Source organism: Salvelinus alpinus, chromosome 9 (assembly GCF_045679555.1).
Source record: "Salvelinus alpinus chromosome 9, SLU_Salpinus.1, whole genome shotgun sequence".
Taxonomy (NCBI): domain Eukaryota; kingdom Metazoa; phylum Chordata; class Actinopteri; order Salmoniformes; family Salmonidae; genus Salvelinus; species Salvelinus alpinus.
This window is the reverse complement of record NC_092094.1, coordinates 44,390,392-44,415,616: the sequence shown is the minus strand read 5'-3', so window position 1 is coordinate 44,415,616 and position 25,225 is coordinate 44,390,392. Positions and strand designations below refer to the sequence as shown.

Genomic DNA, 25,225 nt, shown 5'->3' with positions numbered 1-25,225 from the left:
GCAAGAATGCTTAGCTATGTGTTTCTAACTGCAGAAACCATTAAAGAAAAAAATCTGAGACGGTGTGTGTCATGGCTTGCTGAAATGGAACGACCCTTCTAGTAAAATATACTGTGAAATTAGGGTAAAAGCGCAACACAGAAGGTTGGTGGAACTTTAATTGGGGGGGAAGGAATGGTATCAAACACATGGGTACTGAAAGTACCCTTTAAGCTTATGGGTGTTCTGAATAAGCCCACCTCTTAAATAATACATTAATGGATTTCCAAACGTAAAAAAACTTACAAAATGACATGTCTTATGTAAGCTTAAATTACAATACATTAAGTATGATCACTTATCTGAGAAGGTACTAAAAATATTGTGAAAATGTGTTTATCTGCGAGTCACCTCCACACTAGTAGGAATTTACACAACTGTCAATAACTTAAAACATCTGATTGGCTTAGAATAAAAATGGGTATGGATACAACAACCACACGAACTGGTTGAAACATTAAAATAGCAGAAAAAGTCATATTTTTTATTTGAATCCAAATATGGAAGCGGCTCCCGAGTGACGTCTCAGTGCAAGAGGCGTCACTACAATCCCTGGTTCAATTCAAGGCTGTATCACATCCGGCCGTGATTGGGAGTCCCATAGGGCGGCGCACAATTTGCGCAGCGTCGTCTGGGTTTGGCCGTCATTGTAAATAAGAATTTGTTCTTAACTGACTTGCCTAGTTAAATAAAGGTTACGTTTTAAAGCAAAAATATGAATGGGTACGTGGGCTTAATAGGTACACTAACCCCAACACCTCGTCTCAAAAACAACTTAAACTAACATTACCAGAATGTCGATACATTTTAGGTTGGGTAAGTTAGACAAGCGTAGTGAGTAACAAACCTGCTCTGTGTAACGTTAGCTTTATCTTTGGTTGAAGAACAATGTCGAGCAGCCTCTGAAAACAACTTCCTCCTGATACTATCGTTTTTTTTGACTAACCATTACATCTCCTCGGTAGCAGCTGTTGATTTCTCGTTGAGAAAACCCCTCAACTCTATTTTAGACATTTTTAGATAATGCAAGTTTATTAGCTAGCTAGCTGTGTTGTTTTCATCACGTGCTGCATCAGCGACAAAAGCATTTGTATTTATGTATCCCCATTAGCTGCTGCCAAGGCAACTACACAGCTCCTCTTCCTGGGGACCGGCAGAATTAAGGCAGTATCCGGTTGCATGGAGGAGTAAAACATTTGAACTCTCGGTCAGACACAAGTAAACACATTTTGCCACCTGCTGGAGGGGTGTGAGACAAGGTTAGTTCGGCATTTAATTGCATAATTTAAACCAGGTGAATACAATATTTATTTTTCATTTGCCTGTTATTTTCCATTGGGATTCTTTTTCAGTGAAGATGGGTACTGTACATGACATTTACTCATAACACAAATATTGGCACCAAAAACAACGACATGGATGTGCAGTCTTGGGGTTTATAGTTCTTTTTTTGTCCTCTTGCCCTCTTTTCTTTCTTCTGTGTGCAATATACATTAAAAGTCATTAGGTGTCGCCCATGGACAACCAAACACAATCCCGCTCATGCAGCTGCGTAAAATAAACTAAATCAAACAAGCAAGCACTAGTAAAATGAGATGAAAATCAACTTTCTCATGCATCGTCTTGACGTGTGTCTCCTCTGGTACATATAGATATACCACAATGAAGGTTCCCACCCTGTGCTCCTCACTTTCACATCACACAGTTGTAAAGTTCACAATCCACCTCCACAGTAGTTTCACTGGGCAAGCAACTCTCCTAGTGCTTCTTTGGGTCCTGACAGACAATCGTATGGTGCTTGCAGCTTATAGAGGAGATTGTCCAATGTTGGGGTTGTTGTTGTTGTGCTATAGTGGTGCTCTGTCCACAGGGCTCTCTCAGTCTTTGACAAGCCTGTAAATATGGTGCTGGGCTCCATGCTCACTAGTAGACACCTCAAAGACATAGGCTATACACAGCAGGGTCTCCAGTGTGTCCCTGTTGGTCACCACCTAAAGAGAGACACACACATTGTCCTGTTATACCACCACTTCAACATACTTTCTTTGTGAAGAAATAACAAATCAAATGTTCATTATTCTGCATACAGGTGGGTCTCAATTCTCACTAAGAACATGACAGACAAGTGAACTACACACATTTGAATTGTCAAAAATGCATGAGCTCCTTTTGAGAATACTGTTACAATTTTATTCCCCTAGCCCTCAATGAAAAACCTGTTGCATCATGATCCATAGCATTGATAGAATGTGTGTGTGTGTAGCTCAAAGTTAACCTATGTTGCCATGTGGTCTGCTGTGTTGGTTCAATATGATCATTGTGTCTAAACTCTAGGAAGAATGCAGTTGCCAATGGACAGTGGACAGTGTCTTTGAAACATTATGTTTATGACCACTGTTACTATGGTGATACTCTCATTTCCCCCCAATTCCCATTCCAATCACTTCTGCATTGAAAGCTCTTTAAGCAACAATAGGTGGATGACAAGTGAAAAGCTGTCTGGTACAACATTTTAAATGGTTGAGTCTTAATAGATAGTAATATTGTGTGTGTGTATGCAACTACACTCTTTGACCCGTGTACAAATACTCACACCCTCATGACCCTGCCTAGAGGACACAAACTCACTCCTTAGCACATAGCATCTTTTCCATACAGCAAGCCTGGGATGGCTATCTGCAGTGGTGTAAAGTACTTAAGTCGTTTTTTGGGGTATATGTACTTTACTATTTATATTTTTGACAACTTTTACTCCACCACATTCCTAAAGAAAATAATGTACTTTTTTACTTCATTTTCCCTGACACCCAAAAGTACATTACATTTTGAATGCTTAGCAGGACAGGGAAATGGTCCAATTCACACACTTATCAAGAGAACATCCCTGGTCATCCCTACTGCCTCTGATCTGTCAGACTCACTAAACACAAATACTTTGTTTGTAAATGATGTCTGAAGGTTGAAGTGTGCCCCTGGCTATCAATCAGTACATAGAAAAAAGAAAATTGTGCCGTCTGGTTTGCTTAATATATGGAATTAGAATTTATTCATACACCACGTGTATGGTGTTGTGTGGGCGAGTGGTTTGCTGAGAGTGCACCATGGTGGAGGTGGGGTTATAGTGTGGGCAGGCATAAGCTACGGACAACGAACTTAATTGCATTTTATCGATGGCAATTTGAATGCACAGCCATACCGTGAAGAGATCCTGAGGCCCACTGTCATGCCATTCATCCGCCGACCATCATCTCATGTACACAATTCCTGGAAACTGAAAATGTCCCAGTTCTTCCATGGCCTGCATACTCACCCGTTGAGCATGTTTGGGATGCTCTGGATAGATTTGTATGACAGCGTATTCCAGTTCCTGACAATATCCAGCAACTTCGCACAGCCATTGAAGAGGGGTGGTACAACATTCCACAGGCCACAATCAACAGCCTGTTCAACTCTATGCGAAGGAGATGTGTCTCACTGCATTTGGAAAATTGTGGTCACACCAGATATTGACTGGTTTTCTGACCCACGCCTTTACCTTAAGGTATCTGTGACCAACAGATGCATATCTGTATTGCCAGTCATGTAAAATCCATAGATTAGGGCCCAATTTATTTATTTATTTGAGTTGACTAATTTCCTTATATGAACTCAGTAAAATCTTCGAAATTGTTGCATTGAGCATTAATAATTTTGTTCAGTATATATTTAAAACCAAATACTTTTAGTCAGATAATACATTACTGGGTGACTTTCGCTTTTACTTGAGTCATTTTCTATGAAGGTATCTTTACTTTTACTCAATCATGACATTTGGGTACTTTTTCCACCACTGGGTATCTGTTTCCCTAGATGTCCAGCTATCCCTGTCAAGAAATATTTGAATCCTTATTGTACGAATTATGTATAAAATATTTAAAATGTGCATTTCTGTGTGCTTGTGTACCTGTAGGATGGTGAAGTTCTCCAGTACACTGTTCATCATGTACTTCTCTGGCAGGTGTTTGAGCTTGTGGATGAAGTTGATCATGTATTCACACAGTGGGGACCGGTGGATTCTGAACACATACCGCCCATTCTCAAACCGTGCATACTCCGTCTGGGGAGACAAAATATATCAAAAATATGATTTACAGTACCAGTCAAAAGTCTGGACACACCTACTCATTCAAGGGTTTTAATATATTTTTCTACTATTTTCTACATTGTAGAATGATAGTGAAGACATCAAAACTATGAAATAACACATATGGAATCAAAATATATTTTATATTTGAGATTCTTCAAAGTAGCCACCCTTTTCATTCTCTCAAACAGTTTCATGAGGTAGTCACCTGGAATGCATTTCCATTAACAGGTGTACCTTGTGAAAAGTTAATTTTGTAGAATTTCTTTCCTTCTTAATGTGTTTTAGCCAAGCAGTTGTGTTTTGTGACAAGGGTCAAGAAACCCGAGTAATGGACATTAAACCGGTGAAAGTATGTCCTTTGGGCTGATGAGTCCAAATTTGAGATTTTTGGTTCCATCCGCCGTGTCTTTGTGAGAGACGCAGAGTAGGTGAACGGATGATCTCCCCATGTGTGGTTCCCACCGTGAAGCATGGAGGTGGTGGTGTGATGGTGCTTTGCTTGTGACACTGATTTATTTAGAATTCAAGGCATGCTTAACCAGCATGGCTATCACAGCATTCTGCAGCGATACGCTATCCCATCTGGTTTGCACTTAGTGGGACTATCATTTGTTTTATCAACAGGACAATGGCCCAACACACCTCCAGGCTGTGTAAGGGCTATTTGACCAAGGAGAGTGATCGAGTGCTGCATCAGATGACCTGGCCTCCACAATCACCCGACCTCAACACAATTGAGTTGGACCGCAGAGTGTAGGGAAAGCATCCAGCAAGTGCTCAGCATATGTGGGAACTCCTTCAAGACTGTTGGAAAAACATTCCAGGTGAAGCTGGTTGAGAGAATGCCAAGCGTAAGCAAAGCTGTTATCAAGGCAAAGGGTGCCTACGTTGAAGATTCTCAAATCTAAAATATATTTAGATTTGTTTAACACTTTTTTTGGTTACTACATATGTGCTATTTTAAAGTTTATATGTCTTCACTATTATTCCACAATGTTGATAATGGTAACAACAAAAAAATATTTGAATGAGTTATGTGTGTCCAAACTTTTAACTGCTACTGTATGTTTAATATATCATGAGTTGGTCACACTGAAAATACATTTGATTATTTCATAGATGAAATTCAAGGTAATAAATGTATAATTTAGCTGATATATGGCAAGATAGCTATAGCATTAAACATATACTGTAGGCAATGGTTACCATAATCAAATTTATGTCCCCGTTGAATATCATTACATTATAGCTAATGGCCCATAGGGCTCTGGTCAAAAGTAGCGCACTACATACATACATAGGGTGCCATTTAAAAAATATTTTTTTTTTTTATTTAACCTTTATTTAACCAGGTAGGCCAGTTGAGAACAAGTTCTCATTTACAACTGCGACCTGGCCAAGATAAAGCAAAGCAGTGCGACAAAAACAACATAGTTACACATAAACAAACATACAGTCAATAACACAATAGAAATATTGGCGCCCCCCTTGGGTTGTGCCGTGGCGGAGATCTTACTCGGCCTTGTCTCAAGACGGTAAGTTGGTGGTTGAAGATATCCCTCTAGTGGTGTGGGGGCTGTGCTTTGGCAAAGTGGGTGGGGTTATATCCTGAATGTTTGGCCTGTCCGGGGGTATCGTCGGACGGGGCCAGTGTCTCCCGACACCTCCTGTCTCAGCCTCCAGTACTTATGCTGCAGTAGTTTATGTGTTGGGGGGCTAGGGTCAGTCTGTTATATCTGGAGTATTTCTCCTGTCTTATCCGGTGTCCTGTGTGAATTTAAGTGTGCTCTCTCTAATTCTCTCTTTCTTTCTCTCGCTCGGAGAACTTGAGCCCTAGGACCATGCCTCAGGACTACCTGGCCTGATGACTCCTTGCTGTCCCCAGTCATAGCCGACTGAATGATCGGCTATGAAAAGCCAACTGACATTTACTCCTGTTGCACCCTCGACAACTACTGTGATTATTATTATTTGACCCTGCTGGTCATCTATGAACATTTGAACATCTTGGCCATGTTCTGTTATAATTTCCACCCGGCACAGCCAGAAGACTGGCCACCCCTCATAGCCTGGCTCTTCTCTAGGTTTCTTCCTAGGTTCTGGCCTTTCAAGGGAGTTTTTCCTTGCCACCGTGCAGCACTTTGTGACATCAGCTGATGTAAGAAGAGCTTTAGAAATACATTTGATTAATTGATTGATGTACAGTGTGTGCAAATGTAGAAGAGTAGGGAGGTAAGGCAATAAATAGGCCATGGAAGCGAAATAATTACAATTTAGCATTAACACTGGAGTGATAGATGTGCAAGTAGAGATACTGGGATGCAAGAGGATAAGTAACAATATGGGGATGAGGTAGCTGGGTATGCTATTTACAGATTGGATGTGTACAGGTACAGTGATCGGTAAGCTGCTCTGACAGCTGATGCTTAAAGTTAGAGAGGGAGATAAGATTCCAGCTTCAGTGATTTTTGCAATTAGTTCCAGTCATTGGCAGCAGAGAACTGGAAGGAAAGGCGGCCAAAGGAAGTGTTGGCTTTGGGGGTGACCAGTGAAATATACCTGCTGGAGCGCGTGCTACGGGGGTGTGTTGCTATGGTGACCAGTGAGCTGAGATAAGGTGGGACTTTACCTAGCATAGACTTATAGATGACCTGGAGCCAGAGGGTTTGGCGACGAATATGAAGTGAGGGCCAGCCAACGAGAGTGTACAGGTTGCAGTGGTGGGTAGTATATGGGGCTTTGGTGACAAAATGGATAGCACTGTGATAGACTACATCCAATTTGCTGAGTAGAGTGTTGGAGGCTATTTTGTAAATTACATTGCCGAAGTCAAGGATCGGCAGGATAGTCAGTTTTACGAGGGTATGTTTGGTAGCATGAGTGAAGGAGGCTGTGTTGCGAAATAGGAAGCCGAGAGTAGTCCAGAGTAGTGATGCTAGTTGGGCGGGAGGGTGCGGGCAGCAATCGGTTGAAGAGCATGCATTTAGTTTTACTTGCATTTAAAAGCAGTTGGAGGCCTCGGAAGGAGTGTTGTATGGCATTGAAGCTCATTTGGAGGTTTGTTAGCACAGTGTCCAAAGAAGGGCCAGAAGTATACAGAATGGTGTCGTCTGAGTAGAGATGGATCAGAGAATCATCAGCAGCAAGAGCGACATCATTGATGTATACAGAGAAAAGAGTCGGCCCGAGAATTGAACCCTGTGGCACCCCCACAGAGACTGCCAGAGGTCCAGACAACAGGCCCTCTGATTTGACACACTGAACTCTGAGAAGTAGTTGGTGAACCAGGCGAGGCAGTCATTTGAGAAGCCAAGGCTATTGAGTCTGCCAATAAGAATGCGGTGATTGACAGAGTCGAAAGCCTTGGCCAGGTCGATGAAGACGGCTGGACAGTACTGTCTTTTATCTATGGCGGTTAGGATATCGTTTAGGACCTTGAGCGTGGCTGAGGTGCACCCATGATCAGCTCGGAAACCAGATTGCATAGTGGAGAAGGTACGGTGGGATTCGAAATGGTCGGTGATCTGTTTATTAACTTGGCTTTCAAGCAGGGCAGGACGGATATAGGTCTATAATAGTTTGGGTCTAGAGTGTCTCCCCCTTTGAAGAGGGGGATGACCGCGGCAGCTTTCCAATCTTTGGGGATCTCAGACGATACAAAATATAGGTTTAATAGGCTAGTTATAGGGGTTGCAACAATTTCGGCAGATCATTTTGGAAAGAGAGGGTCCAGATTGTCTAGCCCAGCTGATTGGTAGGGATCCAGATTTCGCAGCTCTTTCAGAACATCAGCTGTCTGGATTTGGGTGAAGGAGAAGTGGGGGGGGGGGCTTGGGCAAGTTGCTGCAGGGGTTGCAGAGATGTTGGACGGGGTAGGGGTAGCCAGGTGGGAAGCATGGCCAGCCGTAAAAAAATTCTTATTGAAATGATCGATTGTCGTGGATTTATCGGTGGTGACAATGTTTCCTAGCCTCAGTGCAGTGGGCAGCTGGGAGGAGGTGCTCTTATTCTCCATGGACTTTACAGTGTCCCAAAACTTTTGGGAATTAGTGCTACAGGATGCAAATTTCTGTTTGAAAAAGCTAGCCTTAGCTTTCCTAACTGACTGAGTATATTGGTTCCTGACTTCCCTGAAAAGTTGCATATCGTGAGGGCTATTCGATGCTAATGCAGAACGCCACAGGATGTTTTTGTGCTGGTCAAGGGCAGTCAAGTCTGGGGTGAACCAAGGGCTATATCTGTTCTTAGTTTTACATTTTTTGAATGGGGCATGCTTATTTAAGATGGCGAGGAAAGCACTTTTAAAGAGCAACCAGGCATCCTCTACTGACGGGATGGGGTCAATATCCTTCCAGAATACCCGGCCCAGGTCGATTAGAAAGGTCTGCTCTCTGAAGTGTTTTAGGGAGCATTTGACAGATATGAGGGGTGGTCGTTTGACCACGGACCCATTACGAACGCAGGCAATGAGGCAATGATCGCTGAGATCCTAGTTGAAGACAGCAGAGGTGTATTTAGAGGGCAAGTTGGATCATGATGATATAATAGAGGGTGGCCATGGTTACGGATTTAGGGTTGTACCTGGTAGGTTCCTTGGGACGTGACCTGTGAGTCAGGGTGTGGAGTGTAAGTGGTGTCTTGTGAATTGTGTGGCCGTCTGTTCTAGACCACAGATTGTTGAGTAGTGAGTTGAATCCATCCCAACCACTGGTTGGGTTATTAATTTATTCTCAGACTGATAATCATTACGTTCACGAACAGTCATGATCTGAAATGTTGAGATCGCAGGTCTAAAACATTTATTTTCATGCCAATCCTGGAGTCTACATAAAAACTCGGTTGGTTGACCATCTCAAAATAATCCATATCAATTTCTGTTTATTTATGTACTGTAAACCTACATGTATGTCTGTCTTTATCTACACATCTATGGAATGTATTTTGTACTGTATATGCATATTGTATGTATACTAGGCTTGGGCGATATACCGTTTATACCTGGGTATTTCGAAATACCGATATGATTTTCAACACCGCAAAAAATAAACGGTATTCAAAATCATTCCATCGGTATTTCAGGGGTGGGTGCTACGCCACTGCTTATAACTAACTATAAGTTAAGTATAACTATATGTGTGTGTGCATGTGTGTAGGGAGGTACTGTGTACAGTATGGAGGGCAGGAAGGTCTGTGAGCCTCTGTCTGTAGACAGCCACTGCTTAGGTTAAGTATAACTATGAGAAATCTAAGATGTGTCAAATAAATGATATGCAGCTCAGGCCTCCAGCTATGCATTTGGTTTGCTAACTTACTAAGTGGTTAGATGTCAAGATCAAGCTTCTTGGTTACAGTAGAGACATTCAATCCCCTCCTGGATCAAGATCCCTGTTTCCTTCATAGTTTTGTACGTAACATAAAAAAGAATATAAAAATAAGTTTAAAAGCGGCACTTGTGTGCACTTCCGGTAATACCTTATTCCCCGGTATGGTATAGAAACGGTGTGACGATAAGAATATCTGGATACCACCAAACCCTAACGTAAACAGTATGTAGTGTGTACTAAACATTAGGAACACCCATGCTCTTTCCATGACAGACTGACCAGGTGAATCCAGATGAAAGCTATGATCCCTTATTTATGTCACTTGTTAAATCCACTTCAAATAAGTGTAGATGAAGGGGAGGAGACAGCTTAAAGAAGGATTTTTAAGCCTGGAGACAATTAAGACATAGATTGTGTATGTGTGCCATTCAGAGGGTGAATGAGCAAGACAGAATATTGAAGTGCCTTTGAACGGGGTATGGTAGTAGGTGCCAGGCGCACCTATTTGAGTTTGTCAAGAACTGCAACGCTGCTGGGTTTTTGACGCTCAACAGTATCCCATGTGTATCAAAAATGGTTCACTACCCAAAGGACATCCAGCCAGCTAAACACAACTGTGGGAAGCATTGGCGTCAACGTAGGCCAGCATCCCTGTGGAATGCTTTCGACACCTTGTAGAGTCCATACCCTGACGAAATGAGGCTGTTCTGAACGCAAAAGGGGGTGCAACTCAATATTTGGAAGGTGTTCCTAATGTTTTGTACACTCAGTGTATACTGTATGTATATTTACTAGATCTCTATTCATGGACCTGGAACAATCCGTTGTTTCTCGCTCACCTCTACTTTCTCCACCACCTGCTTTCCGAAGGAGCAGACCTTGGTGGAGGAGGTGATGATCATGTTCTCAGAGCTCTCGTACTGACTGGACACGCCGTAGAAGAAACTGCTGTCGTCCTGCAGGTTGGCACTCAGATCAGCCTGCAGAGAGAATGGAACCACACACCCAGTCAACAACAACAGATCAGCCTGCACAGAGAATGGAACCACACACCCAGTCAACAACAACAGATCAGCCTGCACAGAGAGAATGGAACCACACACCCAGTCAACAACAACAGATCAGCCTGCACAGAGAGAATGGAACCACTCACCCAGTCAACAACAACAGATCAGCCTGCAGAGAGAGGAACCACACACCCAGTCAACAACAACAGATCAGCCTGCACAGAGAGAATGGAACCACTCACCCAGTCAACAACAACAGATCAGCCTGCAGAGAGAGGAACCACACACCCAGTCAACAACAACAGATCAGCCTGCACAGAGAGAATGGAACCACTCACCCAGTCAACAACAACAGATCAGCCTGCACAGAGAGAATGGAACCACTCACCCAGTAAACAACAACAGATCAGCCTGCACAGAGAGAATGGAACCACACACCCAGTCAACAACAACAGATCAGCCTGCAGAGAGAGAATGGAACCACACACCCAGTCAACAACAACAGATCAGCCTGCACAGAGAATGGAACCACACACCCAGTCAACTACAACAGATCAGCCTGCAGAGAGAGAATGGAACCACACACCCAGTAAACAACAACAGATCAGCCTGCAGAGAGAGAATGGAACCACACACCCAGTCAACAACAACAGATCAGCCTGCAGAGAGAGAATGGAACCACACACCCAGTCAACAACAACAGATCAGCCTGCACAGAGAATGGAACCACTCACCCAGTCAACTACAACAGATCAGCCTGCACAGAGAGAATGGAACCACACACCCAGTCAACAACAACAGATCAGCCTGCAGAGAGAGGAACCACACACCCAGGCAACAACAACAGATCAGCCTGCAAAGAGAGAATGGAACCACACACCCAGTCAACAACAACAGATCAGCCTGCAGAGAGAGGAACCACACACCCAGGCAACAACAACAGATCAGCCTGCAGAGAGAGGAACCACACACCCAGTCAACAACAACAGATCAGCCTGCAGAGAGAGAGAATGGAACCACACACCCAGTCAACAACAACAGATCAGCCTGCAGAGAGAGGAACCACACACCCAGGCAACAACAACAGATCAGCCTGCACAGGGAGAATGGAACCACACACCCAGTCAACAACAACAGATCAGCCTGCAGAGAGAGAGAATGGAACCACACACCCAGTCAACAACAACAGATCAGCCTGCAGAGAGAGGAACCACACACCCAGTCAACAACAACAGATCAGCCTGCAGAGAGAGGAACCACACACCCAGGCAACAACAACAGATCAGCCTGCAGAGAGAGGAACCACACACCCAGGCAACAACAACAGATCAGCCTGCACAGAGAGAATGGAACCACGCACCCAGTCAACAACAACAGATCAGCCTGCAGAGAGAGGAACCACACACCCAGTCAACAACAACAGATCAGCCTGCAGAGAGAGGAACCACACCCCCAGTCAACAACAACAGATCAGCCTGCAGAGAGAGAATGGAACCACACATCCAGGCAACAACAACAGATCAGCCTGCAGAGAGAGAATGGAACCACACACCCAGTCAACAACAACAGATCAGCCTGCAGAGAGAGGAACCACACACCCAGTCAACAACAACAGATCAGCCTGCAGAGAGAGAATGGAACCACACACCCAGTCAACAACAACAGATCAGCCTGCGGAGAGAGGAACCACACACCCAGTCAACAACAACAGATAAGCCTGCAGAGAGAGGAACCACACACTCAGTCAACAACAACAGATCAGCCTGCAGAGAGAGAATGGAACCACACACCCAGGCAACAACAACAGATCAGCCTGCAGAGAGAGAATGGAACCACACACCCAGTCAACAACAACAGATCAGCCTGCAGAGAGAGGAACCACACACCCAGTCAACAACAACAGATCAGCCTGCAGAGAGAGGAACCACACACCCAGTCAACAACAACAGATAAGCCTGCAGAGAGAGGAACCACACACCCAGGCAACAACAACAGATCAGCCTGCAGAGAGAGAATGGAACCACACACCCAGTCAACAACAACAGATCAGCCTGCAGAGAGAGGAACCACACACCAAGTCAACAACAACAGATCAGCCTGCAGAGAGAGGAACCACACACCCAGTCAACAACAACAGATAAGCCTGCAGAGAGAGGAACCACACACCCAGGCAACAACAACAGATCAGCCTGCAGAGAGAGAATGGAACCACACACCCAGTCAACAACAACAGATCAGCCTGCAGAGAGAGGAACCACACACCAAGTCAACAACAACAGATCAGCCTGCAGAGAGAGGAACCACACACCCAGGCAACAACAACAGATCAGCCTGCAGAGAGAGGAACCACACACCCAGGCAACAACAACAGATCAGCCTGCAGAGAGAGAATGGAACCACACACCCAGTCAACAACAACAGATCAGCCTGCAGAGAGAGGAACCACACACCCAGTCAACAACAACAGATCAGCCTGCAAAGAGAGGAACCACACCCCAGGCAACAACAACAGATCAGCCTGCAGAGAGAGAATGGAACCACACACCCAGACAACAACAACAGATCAGCCTGCAGAGAGAAGAACCACACACCCAGTCAACAACAACAGATCAGCCTGCAGAGAGAGGAACCACACACCCAGTCAACAACAACAGATCAGCCTGCAGAGAGAGAATGGAACCACACACCCAGGCAACAACAACAGATCAGCCTGCACAGAGAGAATGGAACCACACACCCAGACAACAACAACAGATCAGCCTGCAGAGAGAAGAACCACACACCCAGTCAACAACAACAGATCAGCCTGCAGAGAGAGGAACCACACACCCAGTCAACAACAACAGATCAGCCTGCAGAGAGAGGAACCACACACCCAGTCAACAACAACAGATCAGCCTGCAGAGAGAGGAACCACACACCCAGTCAACAACAACAGATCAGCCTGCAGAGAGAGAGGAACCACACACCCAGTCAACAACAACAGATCAGCCTGCAGAGAGAGGAACCACACACCCAGGCAACAACAACAGATCAGCCTGCAGAGAGAGAGAATGGAACCACACACCCAGTCAACAACAACAGATCAGCCTGCAGAGAGAGGAACCACACACCCAGGCAACAACAACAGATCAGCCTGCAGAGAGAGAATGGAACCACACACCCAGTCAACAACAACAGATCAGCCTGCAGAGAGAGGAACCACACACCCAGGCAACAACAACAGATCAGCCTGCAGAGAGAGGAACCACACACCCAGGCAACAACAACAGATCAGCCTGCAGAGAGAGGAACCACACACCCAGTCAACAACAACAGATCAGCCTGCAGAGAGAGGAACCACACACCCAGTCAACAACAACAGATAAGCCTGCAGAGAGAGGAACCACACACCATGTCAACAACAACAGATCAGCCTGCAGAGAGAGGAACCACACACCCAGTCAACAACAACAGATCAGCCTGCAGAGAGAGGAACCACACACCCAGTCAACAACAACAGATCAGCCTGCAGAGAGAGAGGAACCACACACCCAGTCAACAACAACAGATCAGCCTGCAGAGAGAGGAACCACACACCCAGGCAACAACAACAGATCAGCCTGCAGAGAGAGAGGAACCACACACCCAGTCAACAACAACAGATCAGCCTGCAGAGAGAGGAACCACACACCCAGGCAACAACAACAGATCAGCCTGCACAGAAAGAATGGAACCACACACCCAGTCAACAACAACAGATCAGCCTGCAGAGAGAGGAACCACACACCCAGGCAACAACAACAGATCAGCCTGCACAGAAAGAATGGAACCACACACCCAGTCAACAACAACAGATCAGCCTGCAGAGAGAGGAACCACACACCCAGTCAACAACAACAGATAAGCCTGCAGAGAGAGGAACCACACACCCAGTCAACAACAACAGATCAGCCTGCAGAGAGAGGAACCACACACCCAGTCAACAACAACAGATCAGCCTGCACAGAGAGAGGAACCACACACCCAGTCAACAACAACCTGCCAGTCCCTCCCCCTTTTTTGAAACAGGAGGAGGTACACACAGGCCACACACAACATGTCAGTCATACCAATACGATAAAGCATTGTTCAAAGAACCTGCCAGTCTTTAAGAGGAGACCTTTGTAGTTCCGGACAGTTCAATCAAAAATCTGAAGAGAAACCTGTATGTTACTTCAGTCGTAACACATCAAGCTTTCTTTCAGTAATGCCAGGTTCTTCTCCTCAGTTAATATACTTCATTTTAAGGAACAGGGAACATACGTGTGTGTGTGTCTTAGTTGGCTTTCCAAAACGTATTTCCCCAGTGTGACGGCTCAACAAAGCCTGCGACTGATTCTCTGCAAAGCCCAGCAGCCTCTATTGCTGTTGCCTGTGTTGACTTAGCTTAGGCTGCCAACCCAGCCACTGCATTCCCAAGATGCTGTGTCTAGCTGTGGTGTTAGACCCGTCTGGGCCTCTCCGCCAGGTGCATCCAACCTCCTGTCTGTCTGAGAAAGTAGTATCTTCCCCCTAACGGTTAAGGGAAGGATCTGGGTCAGGGTAATCTGATCCTAGATCTGATTTTACATTTAGACAAGGTGTCATCTCTGTCATGGTAGAGAAAGACAGACAAACATTGAGAGGGCTTTACCTTTTCCCCTCTCAGGCTCTTGTCTCCTAATTGGCCATTAATACAGCGCTCAGCCTCTCTTCATCGCCCTGCTCCTCGTCTTCATCCCTCGCTCCTGTAATTCTATCATTTGTCTTCATCCCGGGGCCCCGTGACCCTCCCAGAACCCACGCTCCCCCTCTTCTTTAACGGCCTGCGAGGGAATTCATCCAATTACAATCAACAGCCCACAATTGGCTGATTAGATCAGCCAGGCCGGGCTCCTGTGTAACAATTTACAAGGGCCGTCTCAAATCGGATTCTCCGGGCACTTCAAAGGCGCTAGACAATACGTTAGGACAGGGCCATGGGCACTACGGGGAGCAGGCTGGGCCGGCTGTGGAGCTGGAAATTCAATCTAGAATGCCATAGCTTTGGAGATGTGCAAGTAGCCTGTCACCGTCGCCATGACAACCGGCCAGAGCCTCAGGACGCCCCCAAGTCATGACCCGGCTGGCTGGATGGTTGATTGTGTGTGTTTTGTCATGGGTGCCATGAGGGTTAGGACAATCGGACCCACTATAATATGATGTGGTGAGGTATCTGACGCTAGCAGCAGTCATATGTGGTTGTTTTCTCCAGTCAGTCTGAGCTAGCTGTATATATATATCATGGGTGCACAAGCACAACAGAGCACTGAAATTAAGAGGCTACCGTAATGAATGGCTTGGACACATTCCCCTCCCTTTCTCTCCCACTTTCATGATATATGGCTGAGTCCCTCCTTCCCATTTCCCCTGCATCAAATGCCATGGCTCTCAGCAGCTGCTTCTTCAAAGGGGGGAGATGGCGGCTTCATATGGGTGTCACTTACCAATGTCTTATCTCTCAACAATAAATAAGGCTTCAGAGGAGCATGTGAGGGTGACTAACACCTCATGTACAAGCCAACTGGAGGGGGAGATCGTTAGGGGGGGTACATTCTATATTTGGGAATGTAGAGTTGGGATGTAAAGGTGCGACTCTGAAAATCTTCATTCTGTAGAATATAGTGTGTATAAGTAATGTTTCTGAAGCAAGTTATGCACATTCTGCGCAAAGAAATGGTCAGAGAAGATGGTCACTCTCTCACTGTGCATTCCCTCTCTCTTGGTTGGGGGGAATCTATAAATAAGTGGATGCGTGTTTGGTGGGTTCCGCCTAATAGCGAGTTGACAGGTGCCCAGGCTCAGGTTTCACCAGTGAAAGAGCAACCCTGCCACTCTCCTGCCCAGGGCTGCCGTCACACACACCACAATGTGTCCTCTATACCCACTGTACCCATGGGCAGAAAACAGCCAGGTCTTAACAGATTACTTTTAATTTGTTTCAAACAGAAATCGCTAATAAATTCCTTTAGCTCCAGTCTTAAAGCTATCCTAACACAGTTAAAGGCCCAGTGCAGTCAAAATGCTGTTTTCCTGTGTTTTATATCATATTGTACAACAGCTGACGAAACTAACTCTAAAAGTGTATATTTTTTATCGGGGTTATTTCCTGCTAGTTGCTGGTTGAAAGTACAATCTACGCAGGACCTTCTAATCAGTAGATTTAGATGGTGGGGGGAGTTACGGCTTTCTATGGTGACATCACCATGTGGTAAATTGGTTAATAGAACAATAACAAAGAGAATTCTAAACCAATCTGCCAATAACAGCTAGTTTTCAGTTTTCCCCTCCCCACTCCGACAGTCCTAGCAAAATGCTTACTTAAGAAATAGTATTTTGCTAAAAAGCTATTTTTGTCAATTTCTATGGAACTCTGTTACAGTAAGCAGGGCCGGATTAATACAGGGGCTTACCGGGGCTGAATCCCCTGGACCCAGGACCGTGGGGGGCCCAAAAGGCAGCAATTTTTGTTGTTGTTGAAAAAAGTATACAAAAATATACAAACTGTATATATTACACAGTAAATACTCCTTTTTTATTTTTTTTTATTTTTTACTGCAACTGCCAACCTCAGGAGGATTCAGGAGCCCACTCAATGAGTGTAGACAGCCTGCTGCCGCTCTGCTAATTATTAGATGAGGGGAGGTAAGGGGCCCACGTGGGCAACTGGGGGGCCCTGCCTTGATTGGGTAACTGATTAATAAAAACTAAAAATGTAACTGCATAATAAATCAAGATGACTTATAGGTCAATTGTGTGAGTCAGGGGCTGGGCCCAAGCCCATAGGAGGCCTACACCCGCCGCTTAACCCAGAAGCCAGCCGCACCAATGTGTCAGAGGAAACACCGTCCAACTGACGACCGAAGTCAGGCGCCCGGCCTGCCACAAGGAGTCACTGGACCGCGATGAGCCAAGTAAAGACACCCCCGGCCAAACCCACCCCTAACCCAGACTTTGGGCCAATTGTGCACCGCCCTATGGGTCTCCCGGGTTACGGCCGGTTGTGTGACAGCCTGGGATCGAACCTCGGTCTGTAGTGACGCCTCAAGCACTGCGATGCAGTGCCTTGGACCGCTGCGCCACTCGGGAGGCTGAGCCTATGATTTCTTAATCCGGCCCTGACGGTAAAGTACTTATTTGTTACTCAGAAATTTGAGTGATTCTCTGCTTTGGTTCTCTATGATTCTAGTCAGAAAGCAGAAAGACACACTAACACAGTTTTGTACTGCAATCATTGTGTGGACCAAATAACTGATTCCCATCCAAAATTGTATTTTCCCTAACCCTAAATTGAACCCTAAACCCAAACCGTATCCCCTAACCTTAATTCTAACCCTGATTGTAACCCTAAACATTAAATAGCATTTTTCCTTGCGGGGACTGGCAAAATGGCCCCACTTGTCCAAATTGTCCTTGTAAGGACATCTGGTACCCAAAAGGATAGTTAAAGAAAAACACACACGAACACAGAGTCACACCTGCATGCACACACGAACACTACAATGTGGCCTCTAACACACACCTTGCTTTGACTCACCCAGAACTTGACGAGGAAGAAAGCGTTGGGCGGCCCCTTCTCAAACAACTCCTTCATCCCTCCCTTCTTCTCAGGGAACTTGTCGTAGATCTGCCGGATGTCCACTGCCTCCAGGTACGGATCACTGAAGGTGGGGTTGGACTGACCGATGTGCACAAACAGGTGCTTGTTAAACTGCAAAGCAAAGGGGAGAGAGAGATGTTGATTACTATCAAAGCGCTGCTTCAGTTCATGGTCAAGATGCTGTCATGGCCTGAGGAAGGAAGTAACACCTTTAGAAAAAGGCTTGTTGGATGGAAGTGAGCATAGATATTTATTTAAAGCTGTATGTCGCACACTTGTACATTGATGAGATCTGAAATGTTGCTTACTAATTTGCAGGGCCCCTATTAACTAAGGCTGCATTTAAAAAAGGCAGCTCAATTCTGATTCTTTTTTCACTAGTTGTCGGTGTGAACGCAGCCTACGTGAGATGATTATGGAGGCTAATCAGGCAGGGCGAGGGGCTACTAAGTGACTACTCACGGTCTCTGGGTCCTGAGGCTGCTCCAGGAAAGCAGAGAACTCTAGCATGCGAAGCTTGGAGCTGGCGATACTGCGTCCCTGCCACGGGGGGGTACCCGGCGACATGGACAGGCCTGCCGTGCTCTCATAGCCTGGTGAAGAGGAAGGGTGGGGGCCAGGGGTAACAAAATATACCAAAGGTTTATAAAATGTTACATTCTGTCTTTCTCTGAGCTTTATTGGAGCTCTTCATCGGTATCTTGTGTATTTCATCACTTGCAGACCATGACAGCATCTGTCGACACATGGGGATGTGAGGGAAGCTGGGAAAACCCACCTGTTATGGGGGGCGGGCCGGACGCTTGCATGGCGTAACTCTGCTGGGAAAAGGGCTTAATGCTGGAGAGACGAGACAGGCAGTAGACACATTACACCCTCACCCGCCTGACCCTGCGCGCGCACACACACACCTAATTGACTGACCTTTAAACCCACTGGGGCTCAGCTTCATCAACTAAAGTGCTTTTTAAATAAGATGTTTCTCATATTCAGTTTGGACGGATTGCGATTTCCATTTATTCCATTGCAGTAAACCAATGCCTTTTGACAGACAGGACAAACATACAGAGAGTCAGGCACGCACACAGGGTTTTAACTTACTCTTCAGGACCCCTAGGCTGTCCTGGAAGGCCGCCATGCCAAAACTAAAGAAAAGAAAACATGGAAACATCTTTAATTACACACACTACCTCTCCTTCTATATGTGTCCCTCAATGTTGCCCAAGGACAGGGTGTGTGTGTCCATGCACATACTCACCCCGCCGGCAGTGGCATACGGCGGCCTGGACAGCCCCTGGAGAGCCATCTTGTTCTGAAAGGCGGTGGCGGAGATGATCTGGGCAGAGGACATGGTGGCCATACTCTGGAGGGCCTTGTCTTTGGCATGCTGGTCCTGCAGACACACACAGCAAGGCCCCAGGGGTCAGACAAACACGCTTTCCTCTTTAGTCAGCGACCTATTTTCCTGGGAACACTTGCCCCACTATGTTAGTTGGGTGGGAAAAGAGGGGTGGAAGGTTGCATCATCCCGTGCTGGTCTGGGAGGCTGGGTGATATTGCAGTCAAGGGCCCTGGAGTCGAAAGTAAGGTTTATAGCCTTGGCAGAGGCCGGGAGGTGTTGACAAGCAGTCTACGTCTTTGCTAGAGGTTAGAGTGGGAGCTGGCCCGGGCATGTCAGAGGGCTAGCGCCATGCTAATGCCAAATCAAGCTGGTTCGCGGATAAATGCTAACGCTAAGCAGGAGACATGGTGGCTACCAGAAACGGCAGAGTCGTTCCTGTCTGATGTCTATGGTAAAGCGTTGTTGTTTTGTGCGCGCGTGTTTGTCCATCATGTTGACTTCAGCAGTTTCCAACTCATCTGGGACTACAAACATTCTCAGCTCAACCCTTTAATGCAAGGCCAACCAGCACATTCGTTTTCCCAGAACCGGCCGACACAAAAATAATACGGGGAGTACATCTGCTAATGTTCTCAGTTACAAGAAAGACCTATTTAAAAAGGCCTGTCAAAGGCTTGTGACCAATGCTGAGGCCCAGTGGCCGCCGTCCAGGGAGACGGAGAGCTGTGTCACCTGGTGTGTGTGTGTACGGGCGCGTGCTTGCATGTGCGTGTCTGTGGTGAGGAACGTAAACACGCAAGCACAGGGGACGGAATGTGTAAGGAAAGTTTTCACCCGCCAAACAGGAACACTTTTATTGAAATACTTATGAAATGCCTGGAAGGAACAATATAAACATTAATTTATATCCTGACAAATGCATTTGTTCATATTGTGCACAGCAAGCCTCAAGCCAGGGATGCTGGAGCATATTTAAATTGACTGTGGGGACTTGTAGAGATGCAGCATCTGTACTGAGCATTGCATAAAACGCTCATACAAATGAAGGGGGTGCTATTTACTACAACCCACTCCCTCTGTTTCTAATTGTTTTGTCTCTCCATATTGTTTTCACTGAAATGTAGGAATGGGAATCCATTAGAAATTCCCTATCGGATATCAACGCCATGGTATATTTAGTTATTTTTTCATGGAATCAAACCTCAAAATGATAAGAGAATAACATGGGTTAAGGTACAATGAAGACCATAGGAAGCGTTCCTGCTGATCTCAGCTCTGGCTTTAAAGGAACAACATCATGGTTACAGCCAAGCACCCCCACAGCCTCCCCAACAACCCTCCATATTAACTTCACACGTTAAAAACATCAGCATGCTACTCCAAATGACCTGCATAGCTAGTGCTGTAGCAGACAGAATTGGAATGGGTAGAATGGTAGACATTCCCATTGAAAGCAAGGTCCCTACAAATGGTATGCGGACTGAGATACATTGGTGAGGAGGATTGGAATTTGAATGTCTTGTGTTCTAAACGCAATCGTGAAAGGTTGAATTGCGCCTCCATTTTGGCAGATCCTGCATAATTTGGTTTTTCTACCCATTCCAATGCTATATTGAGCAAACCCATGATGCAGCGCAACAGTTGAAGATCCAAAAACGAGGGAGACTCACGTAGCGTACCTTCAGCTTCACCTGGATCTCCCGGGCCTTCCGTCGCGCTAGCACCTGGATGTGACTGGACACCTGGAGGAGAGGGAGGGAGATCAGGTCTTTGGTAGATGTGTCTATCTCCGTGTTGACGCCCAAATGTGCGACAAAACAGTAAGATTGATATTCTCATTCTTACGACAGTGCAATGTCATTGTTTTGAAACTTTTGGTCCCGACATGGCACTCATTAAGAATGGAAAATAAAAAGGAAAATGCTGCACACTGCTGCTCATGCTCCAAGGTGATGTCATAACGTTTCAACCCTTAGGTCTTCATCAAGCATCCATGAATTAACCTACACCTCCAGCACCTGGATGTGACAATGTTCTTCAGCTTTTTGACAAATGAAGAATGGCATATTTACAAACTGATTTACACTACAAAGGTATGTGGACACCCTTTCAAATTAGCGGATTCAGCTATTTAAGCCACACCCGTTCCTGACAGGTGTATAAAATCGAGCACACAGCCATGCAATCGCCATAGACAAACATTGGCCCGTACTGATGAGCTCAGTGACTTTCGACGTAGCACCGTCATAGGATGCCACCTCAACAACAAGTTAGTTTGTCAACTTTCTGCCCTGCTAGAGATGCCCCGGTCAACTGTAAGTGCCCTTTATTGTGAAGTGGAAATGTCTAGGAGCAACAACGGCTCAGCCGCGAAGTGGTAGGCCACACAAGCTCACAGGAAAGGACCACCGATTGCTGAAGTGCGCAGCGTCTGTCCTCGGTTGCGACACTCACTACCGAGTTCCAAACTGCCTCTGGAAGCAATGTCAGCACAAGAACTGCTCATGGCGAGCTTCATGAAATTGGTTTCCATGGCCGAGCAGCCGCACATAAGCCTAAGATTACCATGCACAATGCCAAGCATTGGCTGGAGTGGTGTAAAGCTCATCGCCTTTGGACTCAGTAGCAGTGGAAACTGTGTTCTCTGGCGTGATGAATCACGCTTCACCATCTGCCAGTCCGACAGACAAATCTGTGTTTGGCAGATGCCAGGAGAACGCTACCTGCCCCAATGCATAGTGCCAACTGTAACGTTTGGTGGATGAGGAATGGTTCATTCTAGGCCCCTTAGTTACAGTGAAGGGAAATCTTAACGCTACAGCATACAATGACATTCTAGACAATTCTGTGGTTCCAACTTTGTGGCAACAGTTTGGGGAAGGCCCTTTCCTGTTTCAGCATGACAATGCCCACATGCACATAAAGAAATGGTTTGTCGAGATCGGTGTGGAAGATCTTGACTGGCCTGCACAGAGCCCTGACCTAAACCCCATCGAACACCTTTGGGATGAATTGGAACGCCGACTGCGAGCCAGGCCTAATCGCCCAACATCAGTGCCCGACCTCACTAATGCTGTTGTGGCTAAATGGAAGTCCCCGCAGCAATGTTCCAAAATCTAGTGGAAAGCCTTCCCAGAAGAGCTGAGGCTGTTGTAGCAGCAAAGGGGGGACAAACGACATATTAATGCCCATGATTTTGGCATAAGATGTTCGACAAGCAGGTGTCCACATACATTGCTAGACACTTCCTCAATTCATTGTTAACCCCAACCCTTCTCCCTCTTTACCCCCATCCCATAAGGGGTCAAAGATGACCCCCGCCCCTCACTCTCTCTCCATGTAACGCAACATCAGCCAGTGCCAACCTGTCAGTCAGTCACTCCATATCAAATTCCATGTCCCAGATAGGGTTCCAAATCCCTGCCTCATCCAGCCCTCTACAGCGTCCTCTCTGCTGCAAAGATCCTGTACTTTTTGCTCTCCTAACAAGGTTGGGCTATGCGCTACGTGAGGTCGTGAAGAAACACAGTCGTCTGATCCTATAGCATCTGTGCATTGGGCCCCGACCCACTAAATCACTCAGCAGTGGCCCATTTCAGCGTGAGAAGGGGGCTAGGGCTCGGGGACTGTGCAGGAGCGAAGGCAGCATCACTTCCCTGTCATAGCTGTTCTATGGATTTCTCTGTGTCTTTGTTTTTGCCTCTGATTGGAGTAGACCGCTAGGACAGACATGGGGTGGGGGTGTGTTGTGTATGGGGTGCACAGGGCTCGGAACATATAGAGCAGGAGTGGGTTGGTGCTACGTGAAACTCACCTGCTTTCTTGTCCGTGTCTTCCCTGTGCGTAGCTTGATGTACCGTGCTATCAGCTCGTTCCGTCCTGCAAAAGCCAGACGATATACATTTTTGTTGAATTTCTTTTTTTAAATGGCATGAAGAAAATGCAAATAATCCAATAGAAAAAGGTTATATTTGTATATTTGTTTAGATACAAAGCTTGATTTTGGTTTCATAGTGTCATATCACATATCACATGAATGCAGTTAAATACAACACGCTGGGTGCCAGCTGATATGGGATGATAAGGTACTGTAGACAATGAGGATGTTTTAAACCGGCAGGAATTACAATGTTTACTGAAGCTAACTCATCCTCAGCAAGCTGGACGTGCCTGGCTGGGCAAATCAGCTGCAGAGGTGAGAGGGGTGTGTGAGTTTGTGTGCTCATGTGTCCTATGTGTGTGTGTGTGTGTGTGTGTGTGTGTGTGTGTGTGTGTGTGTGTGTGTGTGTGTGTGTGTGTGTGTGTGTGTGTGTGTGTGTGTGTGTGTGTGTGTGTGTGTGTATATGTGTGTATGTATGTAAATTAATGTGTTCAGTAAAAGTGTAATTTTGTTTAAGGCCAAGAGTGTGTGTGTGCTTGCCCTGGTCCATGTGCCCTGTGGGGCTGTGTTGCTGACAGACAGGTCACAGCGGCTGAGCAGGTGAAGAGGTATAGCAGCCATGCTCAGAACAGACATGCCACGGCCAAACTGGAGCGCGATGAAGGAGGCCTGGAGAGGCTGCTCGGCAGCTGGTGTGTGTGTCAATGTTTATGGAATATGCCTTTACGCCTGCAGTAAATCTTGGGCTTGTTTCACCATCAAGGGCGAGGGACTTGTGGACTCATGTGACCTCTTCATGGCCCTGCACATACATGCACATTTATGGCATGCACCCACAACGTACACACTTTAACACACTCAGCCAGCCACCCAGCCGTAGAAGGGTCGAGTTTGCACCACCTCTTAAACACTGTCATTTTTCGTTCTCACATCTCCATGTGAATTAACACAGATCAGTCACGCATCGCAACCTGGAACAACCAGCATAAGACTTTCCTCACATAGTGATACTTGGGTCAGAAAACCCTGCCCTATGCTGCTGACCAATCGGAACGCCCGGTCGGGTTGAGAAAAGGCAACCCGAACCCTAAGGAGCCCAGAAACGCTAGCAGGCAATAAAAGTGATCAGATTCAGCTTGCGTCCCAAAATGGAACCCTTTATTCCCTATATAGTGCACCACTTTTGACAAGCCCTTGTCAACAGTAGTGCACTATGTAGGGAATAGGATGCCATTAGGGACGCAGGCTCCGAGTGGAATGCAAAACACGGTTTCTCCAGCCCTCCTCTGAGCCACACTGGTGGGGATAAGATTCTAGCAGACGGCGTTTGTAAGGACATAACTTTCCACTAATCAATCTCTAAAAAGATTCAAGTTTAACAGGGGACTAGTCCACCGCCTTCTGAAAGTAGCAGGTGTATGTATGCACATCCTACCATTCCAGTGTTTAGTTGCTATATTGTAATTACTTTGCCACCATGGCCTATTTATTGCCTTACCTCTCTTATCCTACCTCATTTGCACATGCTGTATATAGATGCAAATGAGAACTTGTTCTCAACTAGCCTACCTGGTTAAATAAAGGTGAAATAAAAAGAATCAGAGGGTATTGCGGTCAATTTTGGAGGTGATGGTTTTCTGTGAAGTGGTGACATGTTCACAAAGGAGGAATATTAAGGAGGGCGATGCTAACCTCTTTACACACACACACACACACGAGCGCTTACATGCAAACACAGACACAGCAGTAGGGCTCCCTTTGTGTCAAGTTTTTGTGGATTTAAACCCTTCGCTCAGTCTCTGTCTGCCTCCACACAAGGCCCAATCATGGCACTCATTCACCCTCAATCTTATTTTAATTTCTGGGCT

General features: G+C 46.0%; 1 protein-coding gene across 2 annotated transcripts in view; it reads right to left on the bottom strand.

Annotated features, from left to right (window-relative positions):
* Window positions 1-1,294: 1,294 nt before the first annotated feature.
* Window positions 1,295-25,225, bottom strand: part of LOC139530171 (transcriptional enhancer factor TEF-3-like) — a 35,537-nt gene continuing 11,606 nt past the window's right edge. Inside the window, exons 3-12 of one of the 2 annotated variants that reach the window (XM_071326337.1) lie at window positions 23,292-23,356; window positions 21,148-21,219; window positions 19,394-19,528; window positions 19,237-19,280; window positions 18,914-18,975; window positions 18,598-18,728; window positions 18,058-18,246; window positions 10,329-10,469; window positions 3,983-4,135; window positions 1,295-2,030 (exon numbers count right to left, since the gene is read on the bottom strand). In XM_071326337.1, the coding sequence (XP_071182438.1) occupies window positions 1,917-2,030; window positions 3,983-4,135; window positions 10,329-10,469; window positions 18,058-18,246; window positions 18,598-18,728; window positions 18,914-18,975; window positions 19,237-19,280; window positions 19,394-19,528; window positions 21,148-21,219; window positions 23,292-23,356 (1,106 nt within the window). In that variant the 3' untranslated portion in view covers window positions 1,295-1,916. The remainder of the gene's footprint in view (window positions 2,031-3,982; window positions 4,136-10,328; window positions 10,470-18,057; window positions 18,247-18,597; window positions 18,729-18,913; window positions 18,976-19,236; window positions 19,281-19,393; window positions 19,529-21,147; window positions 21,220-23,291; window positions 23,357-25,225) is intronic. The other variant, XM_071326338.1, reaches the window with a different exon arrangement.